At 31.6% G+C, this 17,865-nt stretch overlaps 2 protein-coding genes across 3 annotated transcripts; one reads left to right on the top strand and one right to left on the bottom strand.

The window, feature by feature from the left end:
- Window positions 1-704: 704 nt before the first annotated feature.
- LOC135922109 (myb-like protein A) lies at window positions 705-15,651 on the bottom strand. 2 transcript variants are annotated; one of them, XM_065456520.1, is made up of 11 exons: window positions 15,515-15,651; window positions 7,044-8,537; window positions 6,743-6,920; window positions 6,399-6,631; window positions 5,979-6,166; window positions 2,806-2,884; window positions 2,388-2,546; window positions 2,129-2,272; window positions 1,866-2,079; window positions 1,613-1,801; window positions 705-1,416 (listed from the first exon to the last, which is right to left on the bottom strand). In XM_065456520.1, exons 2-11 carry the CDS (start codon window positions 8,469-8,471, stop codon window positions 1,250-1,252), a joined length of 2,979 nt encoding a protein of 992 aa, XP_065312592.1. In that variant the 5' UTR covers window positions 8,472-8,537; window positions 15,515-15,651; the 3' UTR covers window positions 705-1,249. The 2 variants fall into 2 exon arrangements, with proteins under 2 accessions (XP_065312592.1, XP_065312593.1); XM_065456521.1 differs by having other exon boundaries at window positions 5,979-6,163.
- A 1,211-nt stretch (window positions 15,652-16,862) lies between these two features.
- On the top strand, window positions 16,863-17,843 carry LOC135931476 (peptidyl-prolyl cis-trans isomerase NIMA-interacting 4-like). The gene is made up of 3 exons (XM_065468609.1): window positions 16,863-17,015; window positions 17,084-17,203; window positions 17,433-17,843. The coding sequence occupies exons 1-3, from the start codon at window positions 16,929-16,931 to the stop codon at window positions 17,589-17,591; spliced, it is 366 nt and encodes a 121-aa protein (XP_065324681.1). The 5' UTR covers window positions 16,863-16,928; the 3' UTR covers window positions 17,592-17,843.
- The last annotated feature ends 22 nt before the right edge of the window (window positions 17,844-17,865 follow it).

The following is a 17,865-nucleotide window of genomic DNA, read 5'->3' as shown; positions in this document are numbered from 1 at the left end:
CTAACGTTCGTAATGTTAATAGCGAAATAATGGCGCAGGCCATAGTTGACAAACCAATGGAAAGTGTTCGAACAGACACCTCATGTTTAAATGATAGCTCTGTGGTAGCGGGACAAAATTCGGAATCAGTTCAACAAGAAATCCACTACGTTTCGCGAAAATCTACCTTTTCTATCAATAATCACAATCACGACAACGCGTCTTTGAATGAGGGGGAGGCGAAATTAGAGGATCTCAAGCATAATAATATAACCTATTCGGGTAAAACAAGTTCTTCCGAAAGCGGGATTGGCAGCAGCGATGCGGCTATTCCTACGGAATCCGTTTGAATTATATTAAACATCCTTGTTAACAATTTACGCTTAATTTTTTCGTAACAAATATACATGTTTCTAAATAATAATAATATCAAATTTATATTTAAAAATAATTTTTCTACATAATTTCATGATTCAATTTTATTTTTTGTATAACCTTTTTATTTATTTATTTTTTTTAAATACACAGAAATATATATTTTTTAAATAAAATTTAAAAAAAAAAAATTATATTACTTTGGATTTCAACTGTTATAATTATACAATTTTAGAAACTTTACTATTTACATTTCTCTCATTTATTTTCTATCTTTCTTCCCTTCATTCTTTTTTTCTTTCTTCCTTCCGTCCTTCTTTCCTTTTGTGAAGGAATAAAACTATACCAGAGCAAAAAAAATATAATTTTATTTCCAATATATTAAAAATATAATATTTAAAAAAAATAATATAAATAATGTTTTGCATAATTTATAATATAAATATTATAGGAGATAAGGCATAATAGTTGGTTTGATTCTCGTGTTAATACAATTTTTAATATTATGATTTATATTTATTAAGTAGCAAAATATCAATTTTATTTTCAAAATTATTTAAAAAAGGATTATGCGTTCATTTTTGTGGTGGTATTATAAAAATCAATTAATTTTTTTTATATATAAAAAATATTAGAAATCTTTTCTTCATCTAATTTCCTATTTTTTTTGTAGTTCTCATGGGGTAAGAATTATCTTGATTTATTATTATCTTTTTTGAGCATGGCTTTATCATATAAACAATATTTGGTGCATTATAAAAATTATGGGATGGTGGAATAATGATGGATTTAAGTGGGGGAATAAAGAATTGAGAATAGAAAAATAATAATTTTGTTTAATGAGTAAAAAAAATGAAGGCTGACTATCAAAAAAATATATATGGGTGAGGGAGGATTAAGAGATGGTGGCCATTTTTCGGGCTACTATCGTAACTTTCCCGTCCGGTAGCGATTTGACAAAATTCCAAGCTTGAAAATGAGTCATGTGTTCGGTGTTCTGGTCGTTGACCATTAAAATCTCGTCCCCCGTGCTTAATAGACCGCACCTATCGAGAGTTCCACCTAAAAAAAAAATTATTTTGTGTTTCGAGTTAAAGCGTTAGATCTTAATCATCCCCTTTACAGATTTTCCGAAATCGCAAAGTTTTGAAAAGTAAAGTAAAATAAAATAAATGGAGAAAAGAATAAAAAGAATGAACGAAGAAAAAACGTTGAAGAGAAGGAGTAAAAAAAAAGAAATGAAGGATAAAAAAAAAACCTTTAAAAACTCGTTTGATAGTTATAGGCTTATCTCCGAATAGGGAGGCTCGACCGCCTTCTAGCGAAAAGCCGAGCCCACACGAGGCGGTATTTTCTAACTCGATTTTGATAACTTCGGAGGGAACGCCGGGTTCGCATTTTAGCGCGCATTCATCTACGAAATCAGCTGGTCGTCCTTCTTTACCCCCTAAAAATCGGGCGATCAAATTTAATTATATAAATTAAAAATATAGGTTAACCCATTTTTAAACCTAAAATGTCTTCTTCTACGAGTAACTTTTCGTCGCCACCTATGGTTGTCGAGAGGCCAAAATTATCCGTTTTTTCGTGGGAATTTTTGCTGGGTGGATTTAGGAGATGGTTCTGGTCGAGACGATGTCTGTCACTGGTAATTGACGTGACAGCGTCGGTTAAGCGCGTAAGAGAACACGAACCTGTCTTTGGGCGGGATATAACTAATACTACCTAAAAAAAAAACCAAATAAATTTCCAATCTCTTATTATTAAAGCTAACTTCGGGTCTAGGAGCCTTTAGGAATTCGACGCTTTGTCGATGTGTCAAGTTGTGCATAGCCTTCCCATTTATAGATAAAACTCTGTCACCTTTTTGAGCTCGGCCATCTTTTTCAGCCACGCTCCCGCTTATCACTTTGTGTATCTGGCGGAAGTAAAAAAATATATCAATAAAAAAACAAATAATCAGGTGACATTAATTTTAGTTTTCTAAATTCCATTTCCGTCTGCTTTCATCGGCGTTAAAAAAATTCTATTACCCGAATTTCCTTTTGTTCTTGGTCCACGCCTCCCGCCAGCGTTATACCTATTCCCCCGCCCATGTGTTCGCGATGGAGAATCAAAACATCGACAAAATGGTCGCTCGATCCCGATTGGTCCAGGCTTTGATTGGCTTCTTCAATCAGCTGCTGTAATTCCTGTCAAATATAAAAAAAAATAATAAAGTCGTAAATTACGATCTCTCGGTTTCAAAAAAAAATTCTACAATATTTGGCAATGCTAAATTATAAGTTAACACCGCATATTTTAATTTGTTTTATAAGATTCACAACGATTAGCGACGGATTATAAGGAAGGCCCGATTCGGGTCTCAAATCAGCTGTTTAAAGGCTCGGCCCATAATACCCCGTTCTTAGGGTTTGTGAACGGAAGTTAAAAAATAAATAAATAAATTACGTATGGTGACAGGTAACTAGTGGAGGAAGCCAAGGATACGATCGAAGTGAGGCTTGCTATAGAACCTCTCGATTCTGACCTGGGTTTTTTGTAAAAAAAATAATAATAAAAAATCTAAGTAAACTTTCTAATATAAATTTAAACATATGCTTATTTAAAATAAAAAAAAGTACACAAATCTTGAAGAGAGATTGGTTAGTTTGTAAAGACGTGATTGGTTCAATTACAACCGTAAACGTTCCAATTGGAGAGTTAAGTTGGTTTAATTTTTTATTTTATCTCAAGTCAAGAATTAAGTTTAGAAAAAATTAGTCGCACTAAGGATCGAACCCAGGTTGAAGCGCATAGGGGGGGGGGGATCCTGAATCACGTGCTGAACCACGCGTGCTATTTTGAATAACCTACGGCAGTGGTGATCCCAACAGTTAAAGCATATACATATATATATATCAGAAACTTGCTGGTCAAACCTGGAATCCGGTGTGGGGTTATGATTTTAAATATCCTGGCTAGGGACTTAAAATTTTAAAAACGAATATATAAGAATGAATCACACCATTTGATAGTCGGGAAATAATAAAATGAGTAGCCTTTAATATTCAATATTCATTTTTTTACTGCTTATATTTTATTTTAATTACGTACGCAAAATACCGGCCATAATTATTAGAAATAACGAATTTTTTTAAAAAAAATTCCGGTCAGGGCCGTAAAGAATTTCATCGGGGCATGTTCGGACCGGCCTTAATTTTTGATATTTCTGCAATGTCGCTAATAAATGTAAAGCACGTTAAATTTGTCAAAAGAGGCCAAGTCCTATATTGTCCTTTCTTTTTTTTTCATTTTAGAAATCGATAAGTGTCAAGTGTCCGAATGGTCGTTAGATTTTATAAAAAGATGCCCAAGCTTGATTGGCTGAATGGGATTCAAAATTAACACAAAAAAAAAATCTATGACGAGCTAGGACGTGTCCCTCATATTTATTTTTCACATAGTACAACACGATACATTTTGTATCGGGATAAATTAATCAATCAATCAAATCCATAGCCAACTCCTCTCGTATGCTTTAATCAAAGACGCCGATTAAAACAAATTAAGTTTCGGTCATTCATTTCAAAATGGAGGGATATGCCTTCATTTCAGCGATAGCGACAGGCGTCATCTTAAAATTCGTAGCTCAGATAAAGATTTATCGGGGATATTAGCCATCCCCAATGTCGTCGTGAACTATACACTACAGTTAAAGAGAGTCGTTCGTTTACAAGTGCATTTTTATAAAATTTACTAACCCAAAAAATTATAGCCATTTATATTTATAAATATATATTATCTTTAGTGTCAGAGAATAGTTTTCTGGAAAGCATAATAAGTTGCGCAGTAACATCCGGTGCAAAAATGACTTAAAATTCAGGGATTCTGTTAAGAAGATAGGAAAAACATATAACCCAAATTATGATCAAGTAGAAGAAGTAATTTTTAGCTTGTAAAAGGCTTAATTTAGCAAATTATATGCTCTCTCACCCAACTAAAATCTGGTGAAAATAAAAATTATTATAAAAATATATTAATAAAGTTCTGGTGCTAATGCTCTTAACATAAAAAGTAGGAATCTTCCAATATGTTGAACAATGAACAATATTTGAGGTTAAAAGAAAAATGTTTATGATATTACCAAATTTTCTGAGTCAAGTTTTAAATTGATCATGACAGACAAATGTAAAATTATCTAAAAGACAAAACTAGAAAATATTTTTTTATCTTAGGAATCTAGCCACTTAGGAACAGTATTTATCTTATATCTTGTATATAAAATTAATATGCATCATACATTAATGATAAATACTGGGCAAAATATGTCTATTGATTCTTTTGATGATACTGTAATTTCTGCACACATTATATAACTATTAACTTGTTAAATTTAGCCTTTACAAGCTATTCCTCAAACTTGATCACAATTCGGGTTATTTGCTGTTCCAATTTCCTCCCAAATTTTTTTCCTATCTTCTTAACAAAATCTCTAAATTTTGAGTCATTTTTGCACCAGAGGTTCCACTACAACTCTCATCCTTTCCAGAAAACTATTTTCTGACACTAAAAAAAAATGGGCAGTTATCATTTAAAAATTGTTCAGCAACGACTTACATGTATTAAGACATTATTAAAAAATAAATTGTTAAATGAGTCTTTTTTATCTTAATGTTACATACTAACCAATCAAAGCTGCAGAGGTACACCAATCAGAGACCTGCAGAGGTACCGTTTGTACGGCCCGGCCCGAATTTTTTTAAATTATATTTTTTTTATTTTTGATATTTACAGCTAATAATGGCGATTTTAAATATTTGGTTTCAAAATATACGGCCCGGTACGATCCGGCCCGGGTTTTAAAAAAATCCGGTCCGGGCCGGGCCTGCAAGTCTCTGCTAACAACTAAGATCCTCACAAATTCCTATCCTATTTAATTTTTATTAATTTTTTTTTGAAATATATAAACTAAATAAACACTTGTTAAAATTTTTATATAAATTGATGAAATAAATGATATAGGACAATGTTTTATTTTTACATTAAAAATAGCTTAAGTTAATTTTTTCCTTAAAAATTTATTTTTTTATAGATTTTTTCTTAGATTTTTGGAACGCAGCCCTAAACTGCCAAAAAGATTATTGGCGGTAAAAATGCCAAGTGATTCGTAAATGAATTTTGAATAACTATTTTAGTTGAGTTGATTTTTTTTTTGATTTAAATCATTTATTTAATTCAAACAGAAACAGATTTTTATATTTCAACACTCTGATACACACATACATATGCGAAAACCGAATATTTAGGTCGAGGACCAGATGGTCTTGACTATTATCCTTTGGTTTAGAGAGAGAAAAAAACTGATTGGCCCATTTGAATAATGTAGTAAATTAAGATTATATATCTTAAATATTGTTTTAATATTTATCTTGGAATTTAAAGTTGGCCCACGTCAGGTGATTTAACAGAATCGCTGAAGATAATTCTTTTACAAAAATTATAAAAATAAGCTCTCCCCCTCTCCGCGGAAAAAATATGAACGGGAATTATTTTCCGCTCACAGCTGATGATGAAACGTCTACCTAACACAAATCAATTCGATTTTCGTTCCTCCTACCCTTAATAACCCATTTTTTCTTTACCTGCTGATGAGAACTTGCTGACTTGCATTGCCAAGGTTCTTGCCCGAAAAGGAACCGGAGAGACTCATACTACCGCCGCCATTATGATTATTGCATGAAACGGGAGTCGACGAGTAAGAACACATAAAATGGCCGCGTCCCGAGTTCTTGGAAAGGTTAAACGGGTTTGGCATCGTGACAGAGGTCTGCTATATGGAAGATATTTAATAAACAAAACATATTTGAATTGATAATATTAAGTTCGGTATAATATAAAAAAAAATTCTACATTTTGGTTTCGGTGTTTTGAACCGATTTTTAATTAAAGAAACGCGAGTTAACCACCCCGTTCATTCGAAAATTTGAGCCTATCCAGGTACGGGACTAAAAATGTGATATATTCGGGCTGGGGCGAAAAATCGAAAAAATAAAAGAAATAACCCCATCCAAACGTTCGTCGCCAGACCCGTGCCGAGATTTGTTACCGTCGAAAAAGAGAGATCGAAAAGGGGCGGGAACTGGGGACATTTGCTGGGAGGAGTCGGAGGAGGAAGATAATTGGCTGTCGGTGTTTCGTCCGTAAAAATGGTCGTCGTCACGCGCGCAAAGACGGGCTTCTTGGTCTTCCGTATTTTCGATATTGCGCAGGTGAACGGGAGCGGCCGTGGAAGCAACTTTATATATATACAAATAATAAAATCATTTGTAAAATGACATCATGCCATTCATGAGATGTTCTAAACAAAACTATATTTTTAAAAAAAAAATGTAATCAAAGAGCCAACCTATTAAAAGTAAGGAACTAAATGAGGAAGATGAGGACGCCGTCGAATCATTGGAGTTTTGACGCGCGTGCGCGGGGTAACTGTTATCGATATAAGGATCTTCTGATTGGTAGTTGGGCATTTGATCGTGAGGAGTTGTCAGGCACTGGTCAGAATCGGCGATTTCCATTACTAGGTTCTTTTTTTAATTTATTTTTTATATTTTTCTTAGTTTTTTTTCCTTCTTTCTCTTTCTATTCAATCTATGATACTTTAAATAATCATGTTCGCTTCAACTTTTTAATAGAATAAATTTTTATACTTGTTCTTTTGGTGGGGTAGGTGTGACAGCGTTATCGTAATCGACTGAATTGCGGGCGGCTTGATGTACGGTAAAGGGCGTGTCGAGAATTTCGGCGATTCGTGGTCGACGAGAGGAGCAATCGTAACCTTTTCCTTCGTCGTGATTGGTTAGAAAATTGTCGCTGGCATTACCGTTGAACCTAAACGCGTTGGTAGATGGGGCATCGAAATCGGTGAAATGAGAAACACTGTCACGAACAGCAGCCGTTAAATCGCGGCCATTTTTAAAACTATAGTATTTGTCGTCATTTTTCTTCGATTTGTCACCGGATATATTTTTAGCTGTGTCCGAGGGAATAGTCCCATCTGTAATGTCAGGAAGGTATAAATTTTGGAATTTTCTGGAAAAATTATCAAGCTTTTTATCTTTTCCAATTTTTTCACTGCCATCAGGATTCGTGAATAATCCATTAACGTCAAAAGATTTCGTGCTGCTACTCGATGCGGAATTATCCTCGCCGACTTTTCCGTCGCAGCTATTTTTGCGTCTCAGTCCGGCTAGACCAAATTTAGTGTCATCATAAACTTCGATCATTTGACCGCCGGTACCGCTACTATCATGGCAGATGTTCTGGCAAGTAGGCGATGTCACATGACTGGCGGTAGATTGATTGGGGGAGTGGCCAGCCGTTTTGACTGAACATCGGCGCGGGTCTGATATAACTACCGGCGACTGGCCATGATTGGAATTGTTGACATGGGATGAGGGGGGAGAGAAATGAGGAGGGAAATGATTGACATTGTTGTTGACGTGGGAGGAAGCAAAGGAATTTGACGAATGATTGGCATTGATGTTGACGTGGGAGGACGCCGAGAAATTTGAAGTATGATTGGCATTGCTGTTGATGTTGGAGGAAGCATAGAAATTCGAAGGATGATTGACATTGTTGTTGGCGTGAAAGGAGGAGGTAAAATGAGTAGGGAAATTATTGGAGTTATTATTGATGTGGGGAGAAGAGACGGAAGTTAAATGTGGAGGGGGGTGATTGGCACTTCCGTGAGACCCCGAAAACATGGCAATCAAGGAATTGACCTTTTTAGGGTTCGAAACGGTAGTCATATTAGCTGGAGCTGTTCGATCGGTTTTTTGTCGATGTTCTAGAGGCGACTTATCTCCCCCAAAAAATGCGGAACGATTAGGTTCACCGCAAGATCCCGCCTTCGATAAACTAGGGTGGCACGAGGATTTGTTGGAGGATATAGATGGTAGGGTGGAAAAATCGCGGTAAAAATTTTGGATATTGGCGGTATTTTGAAGCTTATGTTGCTGCTGAAGTGGGGACTGTTTGGAAGGATCGAATTCTTTTCCCGTGCGCGCCAAATCTTCGAAGTGAAAATATTTGGCGCGATTCGAAAAGTCTATCGCGTTATCTTCCGTCATGACCATTATCGGGGCGGGTAATAATCAACGCGAATTCCCGATAAGAAGTTCGAAGTTTTGTTTTTATTTTTCCTGAAAATAATTATATCATCTGTAAATTAAATTTTGAAATAATTAGACAGGGAAATGCAATACAAACCGGGTCCGACAGTGGTATGATTTTTAAAATCCGGGACCGAAATATCTATAATTAACCAGCTGATAAAATCGCGTCGCGAGATATGTAAAATTTAATGTTCTCATTTTTCGCCGATTTTTTTTAAAGAATTTTTTATCAAAACCCGGGTCGTACATTTTAATAACCCGCCGGACCGGATAATAACAAGATCACAAGGGGAAAGATTATATCGGATTTCAATTTTAAAAGGTATCAGATAATTCGGTTAAAATTCTAACCGAGAGATTTGTCGCTAGAACATCCTAAGACTTGGAGTAATTACATTTTGATCCGCTATTGTGGGGTGGCAGTTATGAGAACAATTGAATTCTGATATACCAATACCTTCGATCCATCATTCCAACCCTCCCTACATCCATCCTATTTCGTAATTGACAACTGTAACAGGTTAAAGAGGCGCCAGTGGTCTCTGTAGACCACCCTCTTTACTGGGCTGCTTAACCCCTCTCTTGACAAAAGTTGGAAGGGAGGGGGAGGGGTGATCGTGCTAGGCCCAACCAGAATTTGGGACAAAAATTATAGTAATGGTTGTCTAACGAACTTAATTATTAATTTACGGGTAACATTATGGTGGATATGCTTTCGTAAAGTCGTTTGAAAAAAATGATGGGTAGTTTAAACTTTGACGTAGAAAGCGTCGTTGAATGCGAATCAGCTGGAGCCGCCATTTTGGTAACCCATATCAGTATTTAAAAAAACCACCATTAAATTGACAACTTGTTCAGGCGATTCTTTGTTAAACGTCAGACTTGAGAAAAAATTAGCTTCTCGTTTAAAAATTTTAATAATGATATGGGTAATCAAAATGGCTTCCCCAGCTGTTTTTCGTTGATGTACACTTTTAATGGACGCATCGTCAGTCCAAGTATTATTATTATTATTATGTCGTTGAGTTTAAATTAAATTAGAGCCCCATAAAATAAATATTTCCCGTTCCGATCTAGGCCTGCTCCACGTGATCGATTGCGGTAAGCGGTACGATTTTTTTTTTAAACCTCGAAATCAAAATATTTAATTATCTTAAAATTTCGCGCGTTAAAATCTAAATACTCAGCAAATAACTTCGATAATTTCAACGATGTTTTATCTAATCTTATTTTTATTAAATTACAAAATTTTTGAAATTCTTAAAATTTTTAAAAAAATAATAACTTAGGTCAACAAAAAAAAAATGAAAGAATAAAGGAAAATGAAATGTAACATCGCTTTTTTTTTAAACTTCGGTTCTGAAAGAACCGGAAATGCACCGCGGTATTCTAGTTTAAATAGATAAAAAAAAAATTCGGAGCTAAATTAAGTCCTAAAAAATGTTTTCGCTCTATTATGCTAGTGATTCACAAGGCCCAACCCGATGACCCCCTACTCGAGCTCCGAATTTACTTCGGTCTTAGGTGAGCCTAATTACTGAAAATAATTTCGAGTCGGGCTATGACAACGGGCATTTTCGGACCGGGTTTTCTAGTGTATAAACGTCTTTTTTTTATAAAAAAAAAGCCCTAAAATTAAAAAAGTGACAAATAATTTTTAAAAAAAATACAAATAATATAGAACAATTTGAAATTTAATTAGACAAATATTTTAACAAATTGTTATAAATGTGAGGATAGAAAGAAAGAAAGAAATAAAAGTGTAAAAGGTGGTTAAGGATAGTTAAAAAATAGTCTAATTTTTATTATTTTTTCTCTTTAGCTTTCACCTTTTCTGGTGGTAAGCTCCTCCAATATCTCTTTCCACTTTATGTTATTCCTGCTATCTCTCTTTTATCTAATTTATACTTATTCATATTGGCTCTAACTTTAGGCCCCCATTGAAGATTTTGGCCTTCCTCCTTTACGTTCGCCCATCACTTCCAAACTTTCAACCTTATTTTCCTAATGTAGTTCATAGACCTTCTCATTGTATGCCCATACCACCTAAGCCTGTTTACTTTACCATTATCTGAGTCTTGATGGGCACTCCCTTTAAACTTCCTAGGATTAGTCTAATACCGCGCACAAATTGAACGTTTCAAAACGCAAATAATGCATTTTAAATGCGTTCGTTTAAATTTTGGACGACATTTTTTTTTTGTTTTAAATTTAGTCGTTTTATATTTTAAAAATAATAATAATTAACGGTTCAATTTAAAAACTTAGTCGCGTTTAACGTTTTTAATTTGCGTTTTGAAACGACGCGTTAAAAACGCTCGATTTGTGGGCACCATAAGGAAAATCAAAAATTTTGCCAAAATAAGTTATTATTGACACTCTATAAAAAAAAAAATTTTTTTGGGGGCATAATCTTAATTTATTTACATTTTTTTTTATTACTACCCATTTTATCGAATCAAGATAAAAAATATAATGACCTGTCTTTCAAAAAATGACATATCTGGGCATCAAGTTAAAACCATATGTCTCGAAAAATGTATCATTTTTTATTTCAAAGTACGCGAAATATTTGCTTGCTCGAATAAAGGCGTTAAAATTAAACCTTTAAACAAAAATGATTGGTTGAGTCGTCCGTGAATACCATTGGAGGGTTTAAAAAAAATACGGCGCCTTTGATGAGGGTTCATACATAGGAAACTCTAATGCGAAACGCTTAGAGAATATGATGTAATCGGGGAAACTATCGAATATCAAATAGCGACTCATTTTTTGAAATTTAAATTCTCGAATAAGTTTACTCACCATCCTCGACTTTCTTTCCGGGAGCCGAGAAAAGGAGTTTAAAAAATGGCGGTTGCGTTACTTCCCCAATTTCATACATGCCGCAATAGTAGGATTAAGGGATTAAAGGTTATCTATCAAGCCCCAGTCCTTCCCCAATTTACCCCGGTTTGAGCCGGCGCGAAAACATGGCTCTGTCACATTTTTCAACGGTTATGGCGATGACGCGCTTCAAATCAATGACACATATAATGATACCCAGAATGACGATGCATTCGTTAAAAGTGTATACATCAATAAAAACAGCTGTGGACGCCATTTTGGTATCATTGTTAAAAAAATTTGCAAACTTTATTGAAAAGCGAGTTAATAAATTCAATAGTTAGTTTCTTAGCACGAGAATGATTACCGTGCGGGTTATCCAAAATGGCGGGTCCAGCTGATTCGCATTCCGCGACGCCTTCAAATGCGATAGCCAGTCTAGGAATCGTTATACGTCATCGCTTCAAAATATAACAAATTTTTATCTCCTCTTTAGTCACTTATTTATTCGATAAATTTTTTAAAAAAAAATCTCATTAGTCAAATTTTATTTAAATTTTCTTTTCTCTTCTCTTTTCCCTTTTTTCCTCGGTGAGACAAAGAATGCCCCAATTAGAAAATATATATTTTTTTATTTTTATAATTACTTAATTTGAATAGTAATTTAAAAAAAATTAAAAACAATTTTAATAAATATCCTAAATCATCATAACCACACGTATCACTTTTTATATTTTTTTTTTCAAAAGTCGGTATTTAAATAAGCCTTTTTTTTTAAAAAAAAAAGAGAAAACAATAATTATGCTAATTCACTTTTCCTCGAGGAATGTAAATATAAAATTACGAGTGCTTTTTCCTAACTCCTTGAAATATCGGTATATAAATATGTGTGTGTGTGTGTATCATTAAAGAGAGAATTGGAGATTAAAAATTTTTAGCGGGTCTTGAGCAGCCGGATTTATATTTTTTTTAGCGGAGGTGCGCGGTCCGAAGACCGATACGTAAAGATTTATTTGTCCCTTAATCTCATTTCCGGAAAATATTACATTCCAATTATCGCTTTTGGCGCAAAACTTTCAAAATAATATTTTTTTTTTCAAATGCTTCTAGCTTGACTTGCAAGTAAGTGCTGTTAAATGCCATGATCTGAGCCCATTTTTAAAAACGGCTAGACTCGATATAGCAGAAAATCTTCAGCTTGCCTAAGATTTTTCTGGATAAACCATTGGAGTCATCCGTTTTTTAAAAATCGGCTCGAATCGTGCCGTTTAACAACACATCCTTGCGAGGTTTTCCATATAATAACGCCAATTAAAATTTGCCAAGGAAGGATAAATCTTCTCACCCATTAAATATTTTGACCTTTTTTTTAAAAAAAAAATTCACTGGCTATCAGTATAAACATATGTGTGCAAGCAGTGATCCAAAATGCCGCTCAGTTTTTAGGTATCGTATCTAAGGAAATCTTCATTTATGGGTGGGTGGTTATTCAAATTAGTGATCTGAATCGGTCATAATTTAAGCCCAAACCGGGCCCAAATTTTTTAAATTGACCCAGCTCGGGCCGAACCGTGATTTGCAGACCCCTAATTCGAATGACGAATCGATCGGAGATCTTTTGATCAAAGCGAATAAAACTTTGTATGATAATTACAGAGAATCCGAGCCTTAAAGCTCTAACTTGAATGAACCCAGAGTTATGAGCTCTACGAGTCAAATACAAATGCAATCTTGGTTTTAAGAATGGCTATTGATAAATATTCAATCAGAATATATATATTATATAAAAAAAATTTGCAGCAAGAAAATTATTTTTTTATAAAATTTTTCTGTCCCCATTTCTGGTAAAACAAAAACGAGTTATTTTGAAAGCTAGTTCCATTTTGGGACAATGAAATTTTACCAGATATTTTTTATTATCGATATCATTTAAATAATTAAGTAAAAAAATAAGAGTAAGAATAAAAGAAACAAATATAGATGGGACATTATCTTTTTAAATATTACATTTTTGATTAAAGACATAAAATATTAAATATTCCGGAAGATAAAAAATTCTAAAATTTTCTCAAGACCACTATAAAAGGTTCTGGTTTCTAAATCTGATTCAGCTCCTGTTTCTAAATTTATACTAGTTCTGAATGTTCTGGATCAAAGTGTCTAAAATAGACTCAGTTTCGAGATTTCTTATTCATAAATTTGTCCCTGTTTCTAAACTTACCCGGGCTCTGGAGGTTCCCGTGCAGAATCCAAATTCTAGGTTTAATATTTCAAATAAAAGGCATTAGACCCTAAGCTAGAAAAAAATATATATTATAATCACAAAGAAAGAAAAATAAACAAAAAAAACGTCTTTACTGAATGAGATATGGAACCAAAAAAATTCCAATCCTCAGATTAGTGGAATTAAGAAGCTAAGATAGGCTGAATTTTATAAATAGTAGGAATATTTTTAGTTGGTTTTTTTTAAGATGTGATTGATTCTAATTTTTTTATCTAAGAATTGTAAGAATTCGATTAAAAACATTCAAAATTATGTTAAAAAATATTCGGACCAAAAATTATATTTTTTAAATAAAGTAGAAAATTGTCATATGAAGTTCAAGGTTTGTTCAACAGAAGAAAAAGATATATTCAATTTTATGATTTTTTTCATAATATGGAAGTCACAAATTTTAATTCTAATTTAAAACTCAAGATATTTACATCTATCCATTCTTAAACCAATACTTTCTATACCTTACTGGCAACAATACAAAAAAAGTTTCAAAATATAAAATTTACTTATCAAAATTTCCTGAAAAAATTTATCAAGAATAATTATGCCACGCTCGAAGTGAAGGGTGAAGAGAAAAGATCATGTTAATAAGTGAATTCATATTTTACTGGTGGATTGATTTAGAATCAACAAAAATTGTAAACTTTTGTTGTTTTTCTTACAAATGCTCACTCAATTTTAATAACTTTGGTCATTACAAAAAAAACTACCTTTCGTGTTTTGACTGCCAAAAGAAATGGTTATTTTTATATATTTAAAAAAAAAAAAAATTGATTATCAGTTATGACCTTGAAATTCCATTTTTTTTCAAAAAAAAATAAAAAATTTTTGTTTGTTTTAGCAAAAAAATAAAATAAAATACCTTTATTTTATAATCTTTTATAAAATAATTTTTTAAAAAAGAAAGAAAAGATAGATTAAATGAGGTTCAAGATATCGTGTTTCAGCAAATACTTTAATAGAATTTTCCCTTATGGTGATACCTTCATATCTTTTTTCCAAAGATAGGTATAGTAAAGAAAAATTTGTCTACTTTTACTAATTCTTGCTGTAAATAAATTTTTTCATCTATATTAAAAGGCATTTGAGCCAATTATTAAAAACAGCTAAACCAACTTATAGATGTCTAAACTTTGTGCCATCTATAAGCAAACTTTAGACTAGTGTATTACTCTACTGAATAAAATATTGAGTTAGCCATTTTTAAAATTTAGCTCAAAATGACCCGTTTAACAACACTACTCTTCAAGCTTGATAATTCAGGAACCTCCAAATTTGAACTTTTTTATTTTATACTTATCTGACTATATGTAATTATAAATTTTTAGACAAATTATTATTTAATTGATGAAATAAAACATATTGTTGATATTGCAAAAAAAAAATTCATTCATTTCTAGGAAGCAATTAAATTTTTTATAAATTTTAAAAATTCTAAAATCTGATTGGCTATAACAAATTAGATATCATATGGGTGTTAGACAAAGGTCTCCAGATGGCCATTAAGATCTTATTTAAAATGAATAATATAATGGCTTAAATTTAAGGAACAAAGTGAAATTCTATAATTATGCATAATGACAAACTACAATACCTAATTAAATTTTTTTTAAAATATTTTATATTTTAAATATAAATAACTAATAATTTAATTAATTAATATATAAATTGATCATATATAAGGTTATAAAATTTATTATTGGAGATTTATAAATTTTTCAACTCTTTATATTGAGCTTATCTTAATAATCTTATTTTTAAATCTAAATAAATATTCTTTTAGGTGAAATAAAAAAAAATGATAACAAGATATTATATATAATCTTTATTTAAAAATTTCAGAAAAAATTAAATTTTGTATATTATAACATAGTAATTGTAAAAATTTTAATTAGATTACCTTAGGATTAATAATTGACAATAGGTTTATATACATTCCAATGTCTTCAGATTTTAAAGAATCTAGGTTAATTTTGTATAGGTAGATGTTGAAAGTTAGAAAAAATAATTTTACAAAATATCGAATTTATTTTGATATATTAGTTCATAAAAATTATATGTAAAAATTTGCGAAAAAATAATGATAATGCTTTAAATATAAATACTATGTTAAAATTTAAGTTAAATACAAGATATTAATATCAAAAAAATCAAAAATATAGTAATTTTATTTATAAAATTATTTTTGATATAATTATTGCTTTTTAAAATGAAAAATTTAAATTAAAATTTTGAAAAAATATACAACAAACAACATATATAATGAGGAAAGGGAAGTAAATACTTATAATTTATCTTTGAATCTCGTACTTACTTCTTTGTTATAAATTTAGAGAATTCTAAGATATCAGAATTTCTTATAGAAGGAAATTAGATAACACTAGACGCATCACAGCGGGCCCCTTTATCCCCTTTCTACGTTGTTATGGGCATGCCAAAAAGGCATTTGCAATTATAATTTAAAACTAAAGGCCAGCCCCAAACTATTGGGAAAACAGGCGGAATTTTAAAAAATTTATGATTGACATGCCGCTAAATGCTTCCGCTGGTTTAAGGGAGGAGAAATCATGTCTACCTACGGGGTCTACTTATTTGCTATAGACAACGTAATTAACAATAATGTCTAGCCTATGCCTAAATACTGTTCAGGAACTTGCCATTCGTAAATAAAATCTTCTTTGTTTAAATTTTTTAACCTTTTCAACAATAGGGATCAAATTTTATATTAAAAATTCACATGTATTCCAACCATATTATTCATTGATAAGTAATATAATGGTTAATTAATTTTTAATTGTGATTGCATACTCTGAATCATCTAAATATGTTAAGAATTTTTATCATAATTTTTTGAGTCATATAAGGATAATAAATAAATCGTTCTGTTCTTATTAAATCGTTATGAAATGTAATGAGGATTGGAATTAGATATAATTTTTAGTATACTAAGGGATTAAATAAATTGTTTGTTTCATTTGCCAATTAATTTTACCATACATATGTATAAACAAATTAACACCTTTTAGCACCCCTTTTGTAAAAGGATAGCTCCTGCCTGATACAATTATTTGTCACAGATTACACACTAATACTTATCTCACACAATCGTTACAAAATTATAGGGAGAAACTTTATAACGATGGTAGATTCATATAAAATATAATTAATGTACAAATATTAGTCCAATCTATATAAAAACGCTCCATGCTTAAAAACGTATTATTGGGTTCAAGAGATGCCATATTATATTTATCACATTCGTCTTAGAAATTAGCTAATGTGAGATATAATATATATTTTACTCGTGCAAATAAATGCCAAAGAAAAATTCAAAACCATCTGAAACCAAAAGTAGTGGTAAAACAGCAACTACTAACACAAAAGGGGGAACCAAAATTAAAGTTAAATAATATGAGCATAATTTTATAAAAAGTAATTAAATTTTATATTTAAATTATTTTTATAAAAGGTGAGACACATTTTATGTGAGAAAGAATCCAAGATTAAAGAAGCCTTATCAAAGCTGCAAAATGGCATGAAGTTTAACGAAGTAGCAAGTTTGTATAGCGAGGATAAGGCTAGACAAGGAGTAAATATTTAATAGTTTCTAACATAATTTAATATTTTTGTGATATTTACTTTATAAATTATTTAACAGTGATGAATAGTTTACAAAATATGCATATTAATATATTATAAACATTTTTATAAAAATTTTTCTTGTAATGTTAATTTTAATATTTCTTAAAGCTTTTAAACATATTTTTAGACACAACCTTAGAAAAATATAATTATTTTAATATTAAATTTTTTTTTAGGGAGATTTAGGCTGGATGGTGAGAGGATCAATGGTTGGCCCTTTTCAGGAAGCCGCGTTTGCCCTGCCCATCAGCACTATAAATAGTCCTTCTTACACAAACCCCCCAATAAAGACCAATTTTGGCTATCATATAATAATGATTGAAGACAAGAAATAAAAAATAAAATGCTGCTATTCTGCTATCATTAATTATACTACCAATATTTTGATATAGGTGATACAAAATTGTATTTTAGTGTTGGAAAATTTCAAAAACAAAAAATTAAATCGAATTTATAAAAATCTTGTACATTATTGCATTTGCAAAAAAAAAATATCTCTATCATGCTGTAATTTTATTTGCTCATAAAACCAAATTGCTTTTCCAATTTGAGAATTAATTGCGACAATTTCTCTCATCAAAAAGTGGCATAGTGTATTAATTTCTAACA

The sequence above is a fragment of the Gordionus sp. m RMFG-2023 genome, chromosome 1, assembly GCF_954871325.1.
Source record: "Gordionus sp. m RMFG-2023 chromosome 1, tfGorSpeb1-WG-v2, whole genome shotgun sequence".
NCBI lineage: Eukaryota > Metazoa > Nematomorpha > Gordioida > Chordodea > Parachordodidae > Gordionus > Gordionus sp. m RMFG-2023.
The sequence above is the reverse complement of the archived record's forward strand: the minus strand, read 5'-3'. Positions and strand labels throughout refer to the sequence as shown.